At 38.9% G+C, this 21020-nt stretch overlaps 1 protein-coding gene across 4 annotated transcripts in view; it reads left to right on the top strand.

The window, feature by feature from the left end:
- The window catches only part of JAKMIP2 (janus kinase and microtubule interacting protein 2), a 192190-nt gene that overhangs the window by 135245 nt on the left and 35925 nt on the right, over nucleotides 1-21020 (top strand). For 3 of the 4 annotated variants that reach the window (XM_007194192.2, XM_007194191.2, XM_057541739.1), the window contains 11 exons: nucleotides 1815-2312; nucleotides 5794-6003; nucleotides 7865-7963; nucleotides 9208-9354; nucleotides 10243-10383; nucleotides 12447-12503; nucleotides 13425-13544; nucleotides 14487-14615; nucleotides 17284-17367; nucleotides 18052-18114; nucleotides 20625-20723. In XM_007194192.2, the coding sequence (XP_007194254.2) occupies nucleotides 1815-2312; nucleotides 5794-6003; nucleotides 7865-7963; nucleotides 9208-9354; nucleotides 10243-10383; nucleotides 12447-12503; nucleotides 13425-13544; nucleotides 14487-14615; nucleotides 17284-17367; nucleotides 18052-18114; nucleotides 20625-20723 (1647 nt within the window). The remainder of the gene's footprint in view (nucleotides 1-1814; nucleotides 2313-5793; nucleotides 6004-7864; nucleotides 7964-9207; nucleotides 9355-10242; nucleotides 10384-12446; nucleotides 12504-13424; nucleotides 13545-14486; nucleotides 14616-17283; nucleotides 17368-18051; nucleotides 18115-20624; nucleotides 20724-21020) is intronic. The other variant, XM_057541740.1, reaches the window with a different exon arrangement.

Raw genomic sequence — 21020 nt, 5'->3', positions numbered from 1 at the left:
ACCTAATTTATCCAAAATATTATAGTTTCAACATGTAACCAATGTAAAAATTATTAATGAGATATTAATGTTTACCTCATACTAAGTCTTCAAAATCGGGTGTGTATTTTACACTTAGGGCAGGGCTCAATTCAGATTTTCAGTATTGCAAGTGCTCGGTGTGGCTAGTGGCCACCGCATGGGACAGCACAGCTCTAGAACATATGAACTAAAGGGTATCCGGGAGGGGACCTGAGCCTAGGCTGGAGGCAAGACCCAAGGACAGTCATTTGGGGATGCCCGGCTGCATATTTTGCCAAGTCTCCTTGTGCCCTGAGTTCTTTTAGAATAACCTACATGGGAATAATTGCTGTGCCTTTAAAATAAAATATTCATAAAATGCCATGTGGACTTAGAAAATCCTGTTCTAGCTAAAGGTAGGTAAACTGTTAAGGTAAGTGAAATCTCAGACACTTTACATTATAATTACAATGGTTTCAATAAGGAATTTGGATCTTAACATTTTTCAGCTGGAAGGGCTCTTAATTATTTTATGAAACGTTCTAAATTTACAACTGGCAGAGACTCAGTATCACTCACCTAGATATTACTCCTGGGGCTGCCCAGTTCTTCCCTTTTTCCAGGTTACTGTGTGGGTGTATGTGTGTGCGTGTGTATGTGCAAACGACAGAGACAGAAGAACAAAGAAAGGCAGGCAGCAGAGATGAGGAGGGGGGAGGAGGACAGTACAACAAGAGCCTGGTGAGGCTTTTTTAAGCTACAAATGCTGGGGCCCTACCCTGATCTACTGAATCAGAGATGGACTCACAGCCAAATTAAGGTAGTGCCATTGCTAATCTATGAAGAGACCTATATTATCATTAGAAATAGTACAAAACACAGGAGAATTTTTTAAACCAGAATACCTGACAGGTGAAAAGATGAGAGGGAATACTTTATTAAATTCCTTGGAGTGTTGGCTTAGGTGGGAGAGAGAGGGAGATAAGAGTGCGGGGTAGTGAAGGATGCAGACACCCATGTAGCAGAAATAACAACAGCCACTGAACGCCTTTAGCACAGGGCCCTGCACTGCAGGGTTTTGGGCTGGTGTGTGTGGATCTGTAATAATTTTGGGGGTGGAACCAAGTTGCCATAGTAAGAAAGGTAAGGTTGAGGACATATCAACTGTCTTCATTTCTCACCTCCCCCTTAGCAGCAATTAGCTTCTCTTCCAAAAAAAGGGGGTGGAGGAATATTTCATACTATCACTTTAGGCACCAATTTATTAGCCTGATCATAACATTGAACTGTGGACCAACCTGGGCATCCCGGTACACTCACATTTAGCAGTTTGGACCTTGCTAGGGATGTGTAGTCTAGAAAGCTCTCCAGGTGATCTGTTTTGAACTCCTCACCGGGGTGAAGACTGTTATAGTACCGCTTCCTAATTTTAACGTGTACACCAGTCACCTGGGGATTTGTTACACTGCAGGCTCTGATTCCTAGGTCTGGGATGGAGCCCTTGCATTTCTGACAAGCCCCTGGGTGATGCCTGTGCTGCTTGTCTGCAGACCACACAGAACAGTAAGGCCCCAGAACATCAACTATTTGTCTGAACAAAGTAACGTAAGCACCCTCGGGTATTTCCTCCTTTCCCACTGCATTCCCAGCATTAAAAGGCCTGTGGTTACCCTCGCTCCTTCCACAGGGGGCTGGAATTTGAAAAGAGACGAGGCATGAAGAGATCACAGGGGTCTGAGCTGCCAGTCCTGCCTAGGAGCACGCCTGACTGATGAGGCTCACCTCTTTTCATCCTTTCCCCTCTCTGCCTCCAGGTATCTAAACTCGAGAGAGAGAAGACTCAAGAAGCCAAGAGGATCCGTGAGCTGGAGCAGCGCAAGCACACGGTCCTGGTGACGGAACTCAAAACCAAGCTCCACGAGGAGAAGATGAAGGAGCTGCAGGCCGTGCGGGAGAATCTCATCAAGCAGCACGAGCAGGAAATGGCCCGGACAGTGAAGGTGCGGGACGGCGAGATCCAGAGGCTCAAGTCGGCGCTGTGTGCGCTCCGGGACGGCAGCAGCGACAAAGTAAGGACAGCGCTCACCATCGAGGCCCGCGAGGAGGCCCGGAAACTGTTTGATGCAGAGCGCCTTAAGCTCTTACAGGAAATTGCGGACCTGAAAACGGCCAAGAAGCAGGTGGATGAGGCGCTAAGCAATATGATCCAAGCGGATAAAATCAAGGCTGGGGACCTCAGGAGTGAGCATCAGTCCCACCAAGAAGCCATCTCCAAGATCAAGTGGGAGTCGGAGCGGGATATTCGGAGGCTGGTTAGTAACCCAGGGCAGAACCATTCTCTTTCCAGGCTTCAGAGCGCTGTGGGGTTTGCTTTTTCAGGTGTTTTTCATGAGCGGATTATAAACAGTGCCCTCCTTCTGTCTAGTGCTATGGCCAAGATACAAGATAGGTCTATAGATAAGTAGATGCGCCCAGGCCAAAGTTGGCATTGTAAAAGGTAAAAGATTTTGGAGTCACCTTTCTCATGAAAACTGGTTTCTTCCAGCCCCACACGTATGGAGAGTATGGGTTTAATGACTCCTGTTTTCTTGGATGTCCATGGAAATATTCTGAATTATGAACTCTTCCAAAATCAGCATGTTTTGTAGGCTTGCCATTTATAAAATGTTTTGGGGTTTTTACAGGGGAAAGGGAAGTTTCTTTGGCTTTCAAGGGGCCTGAAAATGGCAGCCACTGGGAGCCTCCTCTGGGATTCACCTGTCTTCTCTCCAGGAGCCGTGTCTGAAAGCAAGAAATAGAGCTATAAAACCGCTAGTCATTTTACAAATAGATCTTCTTTCCCAGAATAAACAGGGGCCATTCAAAATAGGGGCCATTATAATTCTTAAATTGGATGTCATTCCTAAATAGCTTATTTGCTATTACAAATTTCCAAGACTTACTTCAACCCCTACTGAGTTGAGTCTTTCTTTTTAATATGTATGACCAAAAGCCACGTCAGTCTCTCACTATGCTTAGAAGTAAAACAAATAGAATTATTGTGTGAAAGCCATAATGTTTCAGATTGGTCTTGTCTCAGAAGTATTTATATGCATCTATATTCAGAATGTTTAGCATTAGTTATATCTTGGTTATATATTAACTATCACCTGTTCGAGTGTACCTTATGCTTCTCTAAAAATATTTTCTTAGGAAAAACTACACTTTCCTTCTTGTGTGTGCCAGGTCTAAGCATTTATATTCTAAGAATTCCAATTATGTTCCTTAGACGATATCTCTAGGATTTCAATTTTATGTAAAAAATGGTTGTCGTAGAACATTTTAGAAAACTAAACATGTGATTTTCTTTGTACTGCAATACAGTGTGACTGTAAAATGTTGCCTTTGCTCCACTTTCCAAATTCTTTATCTGCAATTCATACTATCGCATTGGTTGACAATAAAGACCAAACACAGTGCAGAAATATTGGTCTCTGCCCTGTCTTTGGTTTTTAAGACAACAATGGCTGATGAAGAAAGAATGAAGACTGTGAACTCTGGAGTCAGCAGGTAGGTAAATGAAAAGGAAGCTTTACGTTAAATATTTTTGCTTGTCGATGGTTTTAATGTAAAATCTACAAATATATCTACCTGTTGGTCTGTAATTTTTTTCATGATTTCCTTTCACCAGCACATTACAGAAGCAGACATGAAACCCCTCTTAATAACAATGTAAAATCTAATCTGTCTGAAGATTGGTTCAAAAATTGGGTGCAAACAGAAAAACAGGGGAAACTTTTTCATTAATACAGATGCACTTGTCTTCATTTTTTCCTTCTAATCCTGTTCTTACTGCAACACCCAGTTTTATTTTTGGAACTGAAAAGGAGAGAAATGGGAGCTATTCTGTGTAGAAAATTTTCCCAGGGAATTCTGGTATGTACCCCCTCCCCATCTAAGAACTCGAAATTTGGAAGATTTTCAGTATTCTGAAACCAGAGTCCATATTTATAACCAGCATGCAGTAGAGACTCCTTGACACTAGGTACTGGATATTCTACAGAAAACCACTTTGGGAAAATGCTGGAAGGATAACCTTGGCATAAGTATAGCATAGTGCCAAATAGAATGGGCTCTAGGGTCATAAGACTGTATTTTAAATCAGGCTTCATCATTTATTAGCCATATGACCATGACCAAGTTCTTAACCCTTTGGGTCCTCAGTCGTCCCCTGTGAAATGGTGATAACAGAACCTATATGATAGGATTGTTATAAAATTAGACAAGGTATGTAAGCCTCTGAATGCCTTGAATGTAGAAAAAGATCAATAAATTTCAGTTATAATGATGAGGCTGATTATATGGGTGTAATGGGGTGATTTCCCAGCCAGTTCAGTTATGTAGGGTACATAAGAACCAGCTAGGAGCATACAGATCTGGAGCTACGGTAAACTGGAAATCAACCATAGATGACAGATCTAACAAAGGAACGTGCAGCTTAGATAAGAGTAACACTGGACTCAAGTCTCCTGCAAGGAGATAAAGACAATGCTTTTACTCCCAAATTAACAGGACAGTGTTTGATTACTTGCCAAGTTATCAGATGATGTCACAGCACCATGACCTCCCAAAAATGATCTAAAATTTTATCCTGTGACTTGGAGGCAGTAGCTCACAGAGAGTTACATGTGGGAAGATGTGATTGTATGACACAGTTTCTGTCCCAAATATATATAAATATGTATTTTGGTCTTAGGAACACAGCAAAGAAAGATTTATACCAAGTGATTTGTTATATATAAGGAGATATTTTTATAAAGAGGAGAACAGTATAATATTGTTTGTATTAAATGTGTCTATTCTATTTCCATTTTTAAGATTCTCATGGAATATAATGAAATGAGAAGAAAGGTTTTACCTAATGGCTATGCTTTCTTCAGAGATTGTTTATAGATATTAACTTCACTAGCCCTCACCCAGGGATGGCAAAAGGTTTTCAGTCCAGTGGAACTCTGATCAACTGGTATCAAATGCTTTTGGCCTTTAGTTGAGAAGTATTTCTGAGGCCATGCCCAGGCTTAACAAAAATGAGTGTTGGGATCAATAAATATATCCCACAGATATAGGTGGGAAAATAGTGACTAATATTACCAGGTAATTTCTATTCCAGTTCTTGTCCCAACCATGATTTTCTGACTGTAATAGTAAAATGGTTGCTAAGAACTGGCTGCTCTGAAAAATGGGTAGGAGTGGAAAGAGCCATACAACATGAACCATGGAAGGACAAATTCACCACTTGAATGCAAACATATTGGCCTTAGGAAATGATGAGGCTACTGGAAATACTGTAGCTTCTTCAGTTACAAATGACCCGTTCATAGTTGTTACTGCTATTTAAACTGAACTCAAAAGTCATTCCCCCAAACAGCAGGTAACATCACACATTGTCCTGGGAAACACTGTAGTAGAATATTTAGCATCTGTCTTTATTAACACTAATGACCTGTTTTAAAGTTAACTTTTGCTTTCCATATCCAACCAAACCAGACTGTTTCAAACAATATATTGAATCACAGCATCTACATAGGATATACTAGAGAGAAAAAATTACCCTCCTTGACACCTAATTAGTCTAGGATGGCCGTTCATTACATATTCTTGCCTTGTCTGATTCCTGAATTCAGTATACTTGTCATATTCATGATTTTTTTCCCTATATCAATCAGCAGAAAAAAAGTTAAGCTCATACCATTGTAAAAATGCATTTCTTTGCAGCATTGTTAAATAAAATGTCATGGGTGTCATTTAATTCAGATGGATGAAATCAAAGCCAAGGACAGGATCATCTTTTCCCTGGAAAAGGAACTGGAGACCCAAACAGGCTATGTACAGAAACTCCAGCTGCAGAAGGAGGCTTTGGATGAACAGCTCTTTCTGGTCAAGGAGGCTGAATGTAACATGAGCAGTCCAAAACGAGAAATTCCGGGAAGGGCAGGAGATGGCTCTGAACACTGCAGCAGTCCTGTAAGTCTATTCAAGTTGAAGTTAAAAACTCAGGAGTCATCTTTTATTTAGCGCCTAAGTTTTACTTTTCACTTAAGCTCTTTTCCTGTTTACTACAGAGCAATCAATTCCACCTCCTACTATAAAACAAGCAAGTATCTTGGGAGCAGGGTTTTCTAAACTCATAGACAACAAAGTGGTCTGTACTGCATTAGCTGATCACAAGAGAATTACATATCTTTTAAAATCCTTTATAGAATTTTTCTAGCTGTGATACCTGTCCAAACATCAGCATATGATAAGAATCATAAATTAGATGAAAATACTTTGCCTCTTGCCAAGACTGGTCATTTTCCCTTGTATGAACAATTGAGTTGAAAATTGGTAAAAATGGTTATCATGTACAGGGGTCAAAATGTATAACTGTGTAAAAGACTAAACCATTTATAATCATCATCTGAAAGCTTCAAGTCTGATTGAGTTTGACACTTATTTTCCTGGATTTTCATCATTTTATATGAGAAATTATTTTCAGAAGTTTAGTGATAGAAATCAGCTTGTATATAGTTTACTTTCATATTTTATACCTTTTGAATTATTTAGTGCTAAAAAAGATGACAATGTATTTTTTAGGAACAGAGGTAGGTTCCAAAGTAGTACTTAGAACTGACTAATAAATAATTTATGAATATATGTGTGTGTATATATATATATATATCCCAGTGGGTGGCGGAAAGAATACTGAACTAGGATTCAGCAGATGAAAGTTTTAGTTCTATCACTGACACTTACCTGCAGTGTAGTAAAACTGTCAAGAGAATGGGCTCTAGAGTCATACCCTTTAGTTTAAATCCTGGATCTGCCATTTGCTGTGTGACCTTAGGCAGATCCCTTGACTGCTCAGAGCTTCCTCATCTGTAAAATAGAGGCAATAGTGGTACTCCATAGAGCTGGTCTAAGGTTTAGAAGAAAAGATATGTAAAATATAGAACATAGTGTCTCGCACACAGCATCCAATACATATTAGTATAGACCTTGAACAACTTACGACCTCCCTGAATCTTACCGGTTCTGCTGAATCCTCTAGGATATTGTGAATCAAGGAATAGAGTATGTGTGAAACTGCTTTGTCAACAGTACAGCACTATCAAAATGTAAGATGATAATGGAATTGCAAGTGTATAGGTCCTATGGACTCTAGAGCACAGAATTAATCTATGACTGCTGTGTGTAAAGTGATTCCATGACTATTATGCCAGTGGGGAAGCCAGCTGATCTGGGCAGAATCTACCAGCGAAGTCTGTCCTATAATCTACTGTCTTCTATACATGAAGGTAACGCGCCAGCCTTCTGAGTCTGACCTTTTTCTCCAGGGTATGCAGGAATTTGCAAATCCCATCCCTATATCCTGCTCTATCCTCTCTTTGGCTAAGAGTAATAGCAGGACATCTGTCTAGGCTGTGGGAAGCAATGTGCAGCCGTGACACAAGGGATGAACCTCATGTAACCATGAACCTCATGTAATCACAGTGTGACCTTGGTCTCACAGCTCACAGATCTCATAAACTGATCCAACCATCTACCACTTCCTTTGCCAGGAGCCAGGCCTCCAGGGAGTATCTGCCACATGGAATTCATTTACAATTTCAAGCAGGCTTGATCTTAAACCCAAGCAGTGAATATTGGGGATTGGAATAGGGTAAATATTTACTCTTCTCTGAATAAGAGAACATTTTACTCTCAACTCATGAGCCAAATGAAAGGAACCAAGCCTATTACTTTTATGAGCAGTATTCTAAAATTTTGTGAAAAGTATTATTGAGAAAAAAAAAAAAAGTATTATTGAAGAAATAATGCTTTTAATTTTAATTTTCATGTGTAGGATTTGCGAAGAAATCAAAAGAGAATAGCTGAGTTGAACGCCACTATAAGAAAATTAGAAGACAGGAATACCTTGCTTGGAGATGAACGAAATGAATTGGTGAGTTCTAAGCAAAATTTTTTTATTTTATTATTTTTTAAACATTTTGTTATAGTAGTATATACGATGTTATAGAAGTATAGCACAATAAAGAAAAGTGCACAAATAATAAAGGTATGGCTCAGTAAATATGCCCAATGTGAAAGACCCATATAACCACTGCCCAGGTGAATAAGTGGAAGATTACCAGCATCTCAGAACTTCCCCTTTGTGTGGCCTCTTTCAATCACCATCCTTCTAAAGTTAACCACTATACTGAATTCTCTCACTATAGATGTCTATCGCCATTTTTAAAATGTGTTGTAGGGAATTCCCTGGCAGTCCAGTGGTTAGGACTCGGCACTTTGACTGCTGGGGCCCGGGTTCAGTCTCTGGTTGGGGAACTAAGATTCCGTCAAGCCGTGCGGCCCAACCAACAACAACAACAAAATATGTTGTAAATGGAATCATATGATAATTACTCCTTTGTGTCTGGCTTTTTTGCTCAGCATTACATTGATGAGAGTCATCCTCTGTGTTGCATGTAAAATTCATTCATTTTCACTTTCTATCATATTCAATTATATACGATATAATTATATATTTATTGTAAAAGTATAAACAATATATGATATAATATGTATATACAATTATATGGTAAATATATATATTCATCTATTGTTAATGGACGTTAATGTTGTTTCATACCAATTTATAGCTGTTAGTGGTGCTGCTACATGTCCTGGTGAGAAAATGTGTTCATGTCTGGGGGGAATATACTAAGGAACAGAATTACTGGATCATAGAGTATGCATGCAGTCAGCTTCAGCAGTTGCTACCAGTTTTCCACAGTTGTCTTAACAACTACATTCCCCCCAGCAATGTATGAGAGTTGTAGTTTCTCCATGTCTTTGTCAACATGCAAAGATAATTGGTCATTTTAGTCATTTTGTGGGTGTGAGGTATATTCTTATTGTAGGATTTTCATTTTTATTTTCCTTCTTACTAATGAGGTGGAGTAACTTTCAAATATCTATTGGCCTTTTGGGTATCCTGTGTGATTTGCCCTTTGTCTTTTGCCCATTTCCTTTTGTGCGTTCATTTTCTTATTAGTATTAGGGATTTTTTACATCATTTTTGGATGTTTGTGTTTAAAATGTCATGCTCTGTGCCTTACATTTTACATTCTTTTTGGTGGCTCTTGGTGTAATGAAGTTATTTTCAGCCTCTAAACACAAGGGACACATTCTCTTATGTCTTCCCAGTTAAAACGCGTGCGGGAAGCCGAAAAACAATGTAAACCTCTTCTGGAAAGGAACAAGTGCCTCGCCAAGAGAAATGATGAACTGATGGTGTCTTTGCAGCGCATGGAAGAGAAACTAAAAGCCGTTACCAAGGAAAATTCAGAAATGGTGTGTACCACAGACTCTGCAAAACTGCAGCTTCCTTCTTTTTATTACTCTATTAACCTGACTTCCTGGTATTTCCCAGTTTATTTTTAAAATACAATGCTATTTGTGAAAGCTTAGATTTTTCCCTTATGTAAGCAAGGAACACATAAGGAAGAAATTAAGAGAAGGTTGCCGGCTCTGAATTTTGGGGGGTTTCTAAATTTTGCCGAATGATGGGAGCACTTCCAGGAATCTGTGCACTCTCCAAAAGCTCCAAAATAGAGAAGCAGAGTTTCAACCTAGCTCCTCAGCTGCAGAAACCTCCTTCCAGGATAAACAAGGTCCTACTGTATAGCACAGGGAACTATATTCAATATCCTGTGATATTCCAGAATGGAAAAGAATATGAAAAAGAATATATATATATATGTATAACTGAGTCACTTTGCTGTACAGCAGAAATTGACACAACATTGTAAATCAACTAAACGTCAATAAAACTTTTTTAAAAATTAATAAAATTTAAAAAAAAGAAACCTCCTTCCAAGAATTTCACTAATGTGCACTTTGTGGAACCGTACAGTGGGTACCCCACATCTCCTAAGATCTTGCATAGTAACTGAGAATAGATGCCATCATTTGCATTATATATAGAGGTGACGTGCTACCATACTCCTTCACAGACTTCCCTTCCAGCTGTGGAGATCTTCAGACATTCCCAATGATTTCCACCTATTACAGCAGACAAAATGTATTTGAGGGTGTTAGTTGGTGTGTGTGTGTATTGAAGCTGGGCCATTTTCACATTTAGCTGTAGCCTCATAAAGTTGCTACAGATATTTTATGTTAACCACTAAAGTTTGGGATTTTCAAAGTCTCCGCCTACACTTTCTTTTTTTTTCAACCCAGAGAGAAAAAATTACATCTCATCCACCCTTGAAGAAATTAAAATCTCTGAATGACCTCGATCAAGCTAATGAAGAACAAGAGACAGAGTTTCTAAAACTTCAGGTCATTGAGCAACAGAACATTATTGATGAGCTCACAAGGGTAGGTCTTGATTAATCTATAAACTCTAAGCTGTTTCCAAGGACAAGTAGCCAAGAAATCAGCATACACTAGAAGCACTTAATAATTTTGGTAACACAAATAATAGCTGCAAAGCACATTAAAATAATTCCCAAATGCATTATAATGTGAGTAGGTGGATTGTGTGATGTCTCTTACAACTGCTTTCCAGTATCAAGATTCTGAGGCTCAGAGATTAAATATTTTGCCTACAATAACAGGACCATAGGTCTCTTGTATCCCAACACCTGATTCAGTGTCTGGCACATAGTGGTAGTTTAATAAATATTTGTCAAATGAACAACAATATCATAATGACATAACAGCTGAAATTCCAGTCCAGATCTTCTGACTGTGACTTCAGTACCTGCTGAAGCAGGTAAAGCAGTTGTTACTCCCATCTGCATCGGGCTGAGGCCTGTGTTACCTACAGCTTTGGGCTGAGACCTGTATATGTGTTTGGGTTTTCCTCTTTGCCTCTGTCTTTATTCTGTGAATGACGTCTGTGATCACTCTTCACTTCTGGACCAAGCCAAGGCTCACAGAGGTGAACTAGTGATGGAGGAGTTTCAGGCAGTAGTCTCCAGAGTAGGGTGAGCAAGATAATTTACTGCCATTGAGGGAAGAAAAGATTATAAATTCTGCTTTATAATTATTTATGGTTCACCCTTTTAAAATTTTCCATGTTGAGTGTATGTTATAATGCATATGCTACGTTTGGAAGGTCATCTAAGTATAAATTTTAAAAGTTTTGGATATATTAAGGTTGCATGATCAAATTACTTTACTTATAAAGCTGAAAAATCAACAAAGTTAACACCACTGGCTTAACCAGATTATTTCTTAAACATGCGCTTCAAAGCTCTATGCCCCTCACTTCACTTCCACATCCTTAATAACTCATAAATCTCACAGATTCACTAGTCCAGGAATTTGCTGGCTTTGAGTATCCTGAGTTTAAGCTAAAAGTTTCTTACAGAATTTTGAGATTTTGAGGCATGTCTACCAGACTTTCAAGGAGACATAAGTATCACTTATTCCATCCACTTTTTAAAAAAATATTTATTTATTTATTTATTTATTTGGCTGCGTTGGGTCTTAGTTGCGGCACACGGGATTGTCATTGCAGCATGTAGACTTCTCTCTAGTTGTGGTGCACGGGCTCCAGAGCACGCAAGCTCAGTAGTTGTGGCTCGTGGGCTCTGTAGTTGTGGCACGCAGGATTGCCCTGCAGCATGTGGGATCTTAGCTCCCAGACCATGGATCGAATCCATGTCCCCTGCATTGGAAGGCGGATTCTTAACCATTGGACCACTAGGGAAATCCCTCCATCCACTTTTGAATTTGTACAGTAAGTATATGGAGTATTTAGCAGGTGAACACCTAAGTCCCAGGATATCTCATTTCACAAAAAGAATGAATTAAGAAATCGATCGTTATTTCTAGATATTCTCTGAATTTCCCAGAACTAACAAGGACCACCCCCCCCCTCCAAAAAAAGAAAACACTAGATGATTCCAACCAAGCAGATACCCTGTTCCCATTTTCAGAGGCTACAGGTGAGAACAAGGATCCAAGCATAGTCAAAAGATAGCTTTCTATGCTTTTCAAGTGATTAAGTGAAAAGAATGTTTTATTCTTTAAAATAAAATAATATTTTTTTCAACACCTAAATTTAAAATAATTTGGGATCTGAGAAAATTGAAGAATTGTGCTTTGGGAGAACATGAATGACTATTTTGTTCTTGATTTCAAGTATAACACACTTGAAATCTGATTAGCAACACAGTGTACACAGTGTACTTCCTGACTGTGAGGCTCTCAGATCCACATAATCAGGAAAAGTTGTAGAATATTCTTCCTTTGAAAATACTTAAGTATCAAACCCAAAGTTGCCAAAATTTATAAAACATAATCTTATTTTAAATAGAAATATGTAATGCCTCAGGGGAAAAACAACTCTGTCTTTGGGGGAAAAAAAAAAAAACCCTACGGGGAAATATGTACCAACTCAAGATCTGAAAAGTCGTTAATCTATTTTCCAGGACCGGGAAAAGCTCATTCGTAGGAGAAAGCATAGAAGAAGTTCCAAGCCAATTAAGGTAATGAGGAAACTAGGTTATCAGGCTTTTGCCACACACAGAGCCAGAGAAGTGAGGCTTGCCAAGGAATCTTCCTGCAAAGATGCGATAAATCAGATGTTCCTGAATTGCAGCAAACCCTGGGGTTTATCTGCCAGAAGAAAACCTCTTCTCTTGACAGTTCTCAGAAGTCCAAAAATGATTGTGTTGTGGATCTTAACCTGAAAGGGTTTGCTTTAATATGAGTTCCTCTTAGTGAAGAAGCCACTAGGTTTGACGCAGAAAGGGTTATCTGACAAGCTGGAGAGTCACACTCCAAGAACATGCAAGAGATACTTATGATTTGATGTCTCCCCTGAATAATATTAGCATCTGATACCCATCCTATAACTGATTAATATATTTTCATTATTCACTTGGGCAATATTATTGATAATGATACTCTCAATCCACGAATATCTGTATAGCCTCTTACAATCCACAAAGTTTTGTTATTTAATTTGTCAATGTGTTTGATTTTTGCTTTTAACAGTTGCATCATTTGATTTGGATGTAGAATTAGATGATATGAGTTGATAATCCCCTTCCCATAGATGCCTGGACTTTCAGAATTCCTTGATTATATTTTAAATACTGGACAGAGAAAATGACATAAAATCATCATGGTATAAAATGTAACATAAAAGAGGATACAGTGTTTTTATGAAGAGAGCCAAATATTAATGAATCTTCCTCCGAAATATCAGAAGTGAAATAACATAGGACAAACATTTATTGGAATTATTGTGTTCATGCCTAATATGTTTATTTCATCAAAGAAGCATTAAAGGATCCATGTCTTCTCTGTTCATTTGCATGTTTGCCAGTTGACAGTGCTTTAATAATATGTTGACTTTCCCCACTGTTAGTTTTATTGGTAAATATGTACTGTCCCTCCATTAGAGGCCTGTTTTGGACCCATTTATTGGCTACGATGAGGACTCCATGGATTCAGAAACATCATCCATGGCCTCATTTAGAACAGACCGAACGCCAGCTACTCCTGACGATGACTTGGATGAAGTAAGCTTTTTCACTTCTCTCATCTTTTGTGATATTGTCACCATATCTTTCGTTGAAGGGGGAGAAAAGACATTTCACTTTTTATCTGCTTTATGAACAGCACATAATCTCATAATAGTGACCAATTTTGAGACTGTGCTTGACTTTGTTACCTCTTAGAAATAGCTTCACCTATGTTATGTAGCCCTTGTAGAAACTTCTCTGAAGTTCAGCTCTGTAACTTGAAGACTTACTTTAAAATAAAATTATTCTCCCAGATTCTTCATCCAGAGAAGGCGTGAACCAAAGAAGAAGCTTAGAGGAACAGCTTTTAAATAAGTCTAAGACAGTGTTTAGCAAAGTTTCTTTGTCGGCCACCTTCATCTGAACTATCTAGGGGGTTCAATTACCATGAAAGTTCCTGGACCACACAACTCCTGACTCAGGATCTTGAAGGTGGAACCCCCAAATCTGCATTTTTCACAGAACTCCTTGGTGATTGTATTATGCTCTGAAGTTTGGGACCTAATGCTGTAAAACTATGTTTTTATAATTTATCTGGGGAAGAAGTTGTTAGATATGAATGTATTGAAAGGAACTGAAACTAAACCTCTGATTATCATCTCCTCAAATTTGGATCCAAAATCTGGGTGTACGTTTTTCTCATTTGGATCCAAAATTGTCTGTAATCCAAGCCCAAATGGGTAATAATCAGAAATATATAAATAAGCAAATGCTTCTCTTATTAATGAATACTTAAATATTTCTGAAATGCGCATCTAGAAAGTGTCATAATATTTGTGCCCATACACATACTTTAAAATTAAGAATAAAATCACATAGAATCCAATATCATACAAACCTTCATTTCTCTTTAAAAAATGGACAAATGCTAGTATTTCACATTGAACACAGGACCTGAACATAACATAATTATTTTTCGACTTTTTTTTTAACCTCAAGAGTCTAGCAGCTGAAGAATCTGAGCTACGATTCCGACAATTAACAAAAGAGTACCAGGCTCTCCAAAGAGCCTATGCCCTCTTGCAGGAGCAGACTGGAGGCATCATTGATGCTGAAAGAGAAGCCAAGGTTAGTGTACATCTGGGAGAGTGCCCTGAATAGGCTTGCGACAGTCACAGCATAAAAGTATTGCAGACATAAAAGTACCAATAGGGTAGCTTTCTCTGTACCCTTCTCTCCACTGCAGTTTTGAACTGCTTTATCTTTTATGTCAACAAACCTTGGATCTAGAGACATTAGAACCAGCTTAGATCGATGTTTTTGTTCCTTTAAAGATACTTGAGTACATAGTCTTATTTTTGCTATTTGAAAACTTGTATTTTCAAAGCTAAACAATGTTGAATTTTGATAATCCATGTTTTTTAGTTTCTTGCTTTTAAAAAAAAAAAAACTTTTATCTTTCAAAAGCAATGGTTAGCGAGTTCTTTTTCTTAGTTAATAAGTGTACAGCATTACATTGACAGCTTACTGAGAATTGTCACTAACAATATTTCACTTAACCCTTGTGCCAGCCCCCTAAGGTGGGTATTATATAAAAGAGGAATTTGAGGCTCAGAGAGGTTAATTGAATTGCCCAAGATCACACAGCTAATAAATGCAAAACTGGGATTCCAAGTCATATCATACTGGGTCAGTTGTTTTTTCCATTATGTTGCAACTGCCTCTCATAAGTCTGTTTTTAAAAAAAAACACATACAGTACTAATACTTGACATTTATTGAGTCGTTGCTGTGCTTCAAGCATTGTACTGAGTACTTTATATGCATTATCTCGTGTAATCCTAAAACAACTCTATGAGTTAGATGCTATTATTAACTCCTTTTTACAGGAGAGGAAATAGTAGCTTAGTAGAAGTTAAATGTAGCTTAGTTAGGTTAAAACCAGGGTACGTAGCTTAGATGAAAGCTAGGATATGAACCTCGTCCTTCTGAGTTCAGTCATAACCACCATGCCATAACTGCCTCGTAGGTTAGTTTACCTGGGGCAAGAAAGAGTGTGACCATGCAGTGATTTTATCCTACTTCCTAATTAGAAGGTCTACAATGTACTGAGGAGTGTTGTAGGAACTACTGTTAATTGGTTAGTGGGAAAGGATAGATATTATAGCTATATTTTTAAATGGTAGCATACATACATACATGCACATACACATACATAAGAGAGTAAACATTAAAGAAAACCCACCGTGATTTGGAATAGACAGGTAAGCAATCATTAGGAAGGGATGTGTGTGTGTGTGCTTTCATGTCTGTGCCCTAATACTGTAAGAGTTGTGGATTCCTTTATCAGTATTTACTACCCATTCTTACCAGCATAGGATTGGTCAACTGAAATAATAGCATATGCCTGGTTTTTTGGAGAGGTGACGACATAGAACCCAGTTCTCTTTCTCTAGTCTCACTCTCCCATCAAAGTACAGGTTTAGCATTGTTTATGGCCATTAAAGTAAGACAACTTACTATTCTGAGCAAAATAGTCTAAAACAAATCAAGATGTTGGGAAAAGAGTAGTAGGGTAAATTCAAAGAAAGTAGAAATGCAAAAATAGTATAGATGAAAAAGTATCAGTGAAAACAGAAGACCTAATCATTTCAAGACAAGGAAAAAAAATAGGTTATACTCAACACCCATTCAAAGTTAAAATAATTCTTTTTTTTTTTTTTTTAATTTATTATCGGCTGCGTTGGGTCTTCGTTGCGGTTCATGGGCTTCTCATTGTGGTGGCTTCTAGTTGCAGAGCACGGGCTCCAGGCACACGGGCTTCAGTAGTTGCAGCACACAGGCTTAGTTGCTCCGAGGCATGTGGGATCTTCCCGGACCAGGGATCGAACTCGTGTCGCCTGCATTGGCAGGTGGATTCTTAACCACTGCGCCAACATAGTTAAATTAATTCTTGGCAAACAAAGCTTGGAAGTTTTTAACCTGATAAAGGTAAATATAACATTTAACAGTCCAAAGAAATATTCTCCTCACGGTGAATAATAAGAAAAGAATACTTACCATCGCTGATTTTGTTCAACTTTGTTGAACCTATCCAGATCATAAGACAAGGAAAAAAATATGTGTATGACCAGAAGACAAAAAAAGCTATTTTTCACAAAAAGTAGGATCATATTAAGAGAGAATACAAGTGAATCTAAAAAATTACTAGACCAAATGAAATAAGGTTGTTCCATACAAATCAGTGTCCCAAACTGCTGATGTGCACACATGTGCACACACACACACAAAACACATGATAGATACATATATACATACATACATACATAGATTTGGATTTAGATTTAAATATAGGGCACAAAGTTGGCTTTGAACGAACGGAAGGATTTTTGGGGAGGCAAAATGGGAGAAGGCTTTCCAGAAGGGGAAGTCGTTCAAATAAAGAGAGAAGCGGAGAGGTACAAGGCATATTTAGGAAACAAGGAGATCACCAGCAGGTAAGGGATGGACCCTGTGTTGATAGTGGTGGGAAAAGATTGGAAACATAAGAGAAGTTCTCGAATCCCAAGCTAAACAGTTTGAATTTTAACCTGATGGTAAAGGGAGCCACTGAAAGTTGTACACAGAGAATTTAGGTTGTAAAAATAGATTGAAAAGATTCTTTGGTGATAGAATATTCTTTTTTTTTTTTTTTTTTTTTCCCCTCACTTGTTGAGTTCTAATCAAGGAACATGAGGGGAAGAAAAATGTTGTGTTGCCATTTTACTTACCGAGTTCTGGAATTTTGATTTCACTAGGCTCAAGAGCAACTCCAGGCAGAGGTGCTAAGGTATAAAGCCAAAATTGAAGATCTGGAAGCGACTCTGGCTCAGAAAGGGCAGGTAGGCATTTGGTGGCTCCCACTTCTGCAGATGCAGACAATTCAGTCTGACCCTCCTCTAGATCACGCTGTGCATGGGCCCATCCAGGACACGGCTTGGCTCTCCACAGTGACCTTTCTCAAACTGTGTCAGAATGTTCAACTCTCTGTTTCTGTCCCTGGTGTTTTGTTGGCCAGAGTGTGAACCCAGCTACAACAGTGAATGAGGCTGGGCAAGAGAGAGAATGCCAGAGGAAGAGGAGCCCTGTACACATAGCCTAGAGCGGTCATGAGCTGCTAAGACCAAGACCCACCCCCTCAAGCTGCATTCTTTGCCTCTATGCTACATTTATGGTTCTGCATTTTAATGTTTTCCATCCATATGTATCTAGCCTGTGTGCATTCTGACCCTTTTCACTTTTTGCCTGTGTGGTCACTTCTGAGTCCCCAGAAGGCTGGTCCTGGATTATTCAGACTTAGAAAGATAGGGATAGTGAGTGACAATAAAAAGGGGGTTAAATTTTCCTGGCAACTTTGGCCCCAGTGTCTTGGAATAAGGAACAGGCCGGGGTGGGTGTCATTTACCAGTCGTTGGCAGGCAAACAATCCGGGTGGAGAGAAGACAGCTCTGGCAAAGTGGTTTGACGACACATGCTCTTTCATGCCACTCTGAAATGCTGACTGCGCGATATTCTTTGTCAAACAGGATTCACACTGGGTAGAAGAGAAACAACTTTTCATTAAGAGAAACCAGGAGCTTTTAGAAAAGGTATGTGGGGCGCAACACCCTAGTGGGGCAGAGGAGAGAATGATGAGAGATCCAGGAGCAGCAGGGGGTCCTCTCAGGAGTGGCACAGGGGCTAGGGGACGGGGAGGCTTTTCTGATGCTGTGCTCCCCTCTGCTGAGTGCCCAACTGCATCTCTGTCACTGCCATCACCATCAGTTGAGTGGCACGTGGTGTGCATGGCTCTGCGCTGGGCGTTGTGCCGACTTGAAAGGACGTGATCCCTGAAACCTATTGATTTGTTACCCATATATATATACTGTACGTATATATATACACACCCACACATGCACACATCCTATGTGGTTGTCCATCTACAAGAACACCCTGTGAATAGGGCTTGTTATTTTGTGCAAGGACATGCTGCAACCCAGCATAGACTGTGTTCTTACTGTTAATTTTTTGCTAATGTTGGCTGCTTGTTTGTTTATTTTTTATGAAAGAACATTTCAAAAGATGCATCCAGAGCACAAAAGAGCATTTCCAGGAGGTTGGAACAAATCAAGATGCAAAGGCATGGTTTTGGCCCAATAGATAGAATTAATTTGGGTTAGCTGAACATAGACTTTTGATTAAGGGCAGTGAAATACAACAGAGATCATTTTAAGTTCAAACGTGGCTTTTCCTTTGGTATTTCCCTTTCATGATGTGAAACGATTACAAAATAATCTCATATTATTCTTGACAGAAAGAGAATTTGAAAGCCCATTTGAAAAAGGGAAATAATTCTGTAGGGTGACGTAGAGTTATATAGAAATTATTTTAGGATTGTTTCTACCAATATTCACTAGCCTTGACAAGTAATAAAAGTTAACCGCAACACCCTGGTAAGCATGAAAAGGTAAAGAAGATGCTTGTCCTCCCCTCCCTCTGGTCCTGTCTCACTTTCTACATGATGAGAGACAGAGCTGATGTATAGAAGGGGGGTGGGTATTCCAGGATCGAGGACTGGTACTCTGAGAAAGGTTACAGGTCCCTATAAAGAAACTTTATGGACATTAGCCCTGGTCTATGAATTGTAGCCACCTGTGAACCACTAATATGATGGCTAGTGCTAACCACCAGATCCAGGAATCTCCCCAAATATCCCATCTCTGATGTCAATCCAAGATTCTAGGAAATAGTCAACTTCTGAAAACTTTCAAAAGTTTACTAGACCACAAAAATCTAGTGGAAAAAACTTGAGTTGGCTACATAAATTAATGTTACATAGTATCTCACTTTCCCCCATCTTTATTTTTCTATAATTTTTCTATATCAGGAGGCCATGAGAAAAAGAAGATTTTAGTAGTCTCCGAGATGCCCAGTAATAAGTGTTATTACACTTATTTATCATCTAAAAAAATAACTCCCATTATGTTTTCTTTCTGATTTTCTTTGGTCTGGATTTCTTTGGGCTAAAAGGGGAATTTTTTGAGCTCAGGCTTCTAAGAGTAAAAGAAAACCAAAGTGACAATAAAGCTAAACATTCTACTTCAAGTGTTTATCCTTGAGAAAGTAAGATTCAACCTACATTAAAAAGCCCCTGATTTTTTATTTCTAAATTCAAGATTTTAAATAGTTACTGTACAGAAGGCCCACCCACACAGCTAATATCGAAGGCAGCCCCAAACCTATTGCAGATCATGAAAATGTTCTGATCCCTTGTGGACACGGGCACTGTGTACAGGGCAAGGCAGGTTTGTACACAACTAACTTAATTCCATGCTTCATCAGGTTACACTAGATGTCCTACAGGAAAGCCCTATGGGAAAACAGAAGGGAGAGTTGTCACTTTGGATTGAGGAGCCAGGGGAAGGCTCTTATGTTAGGAGACGTCAAGGAAGTATAGGATTTCCTCATGTAGAAAAGGAAATTGGGGAGCCCTTTTCAGGCAGAGGTGAGCACAGACAGAGCTCCTGGAGTAACCAGAACATAGGGTAGATCTGGGTTTCTAGATTCAAGTGTGTGTGATCACATGTGAGTGTGTGTGTGTGTGTGTGTGTGTGTGTGTAGACATGACAGTGATAACACCTAAATCTGGTGAGCAGATTATTAAGGTTTTTGAATTCCATTGAGGACTTCGGCTTTATTTTGCAGGTAACTGGAATTCAACAAATGTTTGTGTAGGATCAGAGCTGTTTTAAAAAAATATTTCTTCAACAACTTGTAACTCCAGAAATAAGAGGTGTCAGTCTCCATTATTTGCACCATTAAATCTAGTTCTTGGACACTGTCCCAGACAACAAGGGACAGATTCACTATTCATAGGGTCCCTAGACTTTATCTCAATGAATGGAGGCATCCTCCAGTATTTTCCTCTATGACCGGAAATACTCGACCAAAGGATAACTAGAGGGAAAACTAAAGATTTATTTTATTCACATCTACTTGGGACTTTTTTCATGTTCTAGACAATTTATTCACTGTGTAAATGAATGCTGTCCATGCTTGCTTTGCAAAGTTGTAGATGCTTTTCGCAATGTCCACCTAACTTGAGGATTTACTTTATCAGATAGAAAAACAAGAGGCAGAAAATCACCGGCTCCAACAGGAACTGCAGGATGCCAGAGACCAGAATGAGCTGCTGGAGTTTCGAAATCTAGAGCTAGAAGTAAGGAAATGATGATAATGATAATAAAAATATTAACATGCACTGAACCCATTCTTTGTGTGAGGTGCTAACTTAAGCATTTCAGATACATACTCTCATTGGACCTCACAGCCACAACCAAGATTTGATAGATGAGGCAACTGAGGTTAAATAACTTGCCCAAGTCCTGTGACTAGTACGTGGTGAAGCACTGATGCAACTCAAAATTGTCTGCTCAGATACTATAGTTTACAACACTGTTGCCTTTATGAACAAGGCTAATGAATAATTTTTAAATAATTTGAATAATATATTTCA

This window comes from Balaenoptera acutorostrata, chromosome 2 (assembly GCF_949987535.1).
Source record: "Balaenoptera acutorostrata chromosome 2, mBalAcu1.1, whole genome shotgun sequence".
NCBI lineage: Eukaryota > Metazoa > Chordata > Mammalia > Artiodactyla > Balaenopteridae > Balaenoptera > Balaenoptera acutorostrata.
Note: the sequence above shows the minus strand (reverse complement) of the source record. Positions and strands in the feature narration are given on the sequence as shown.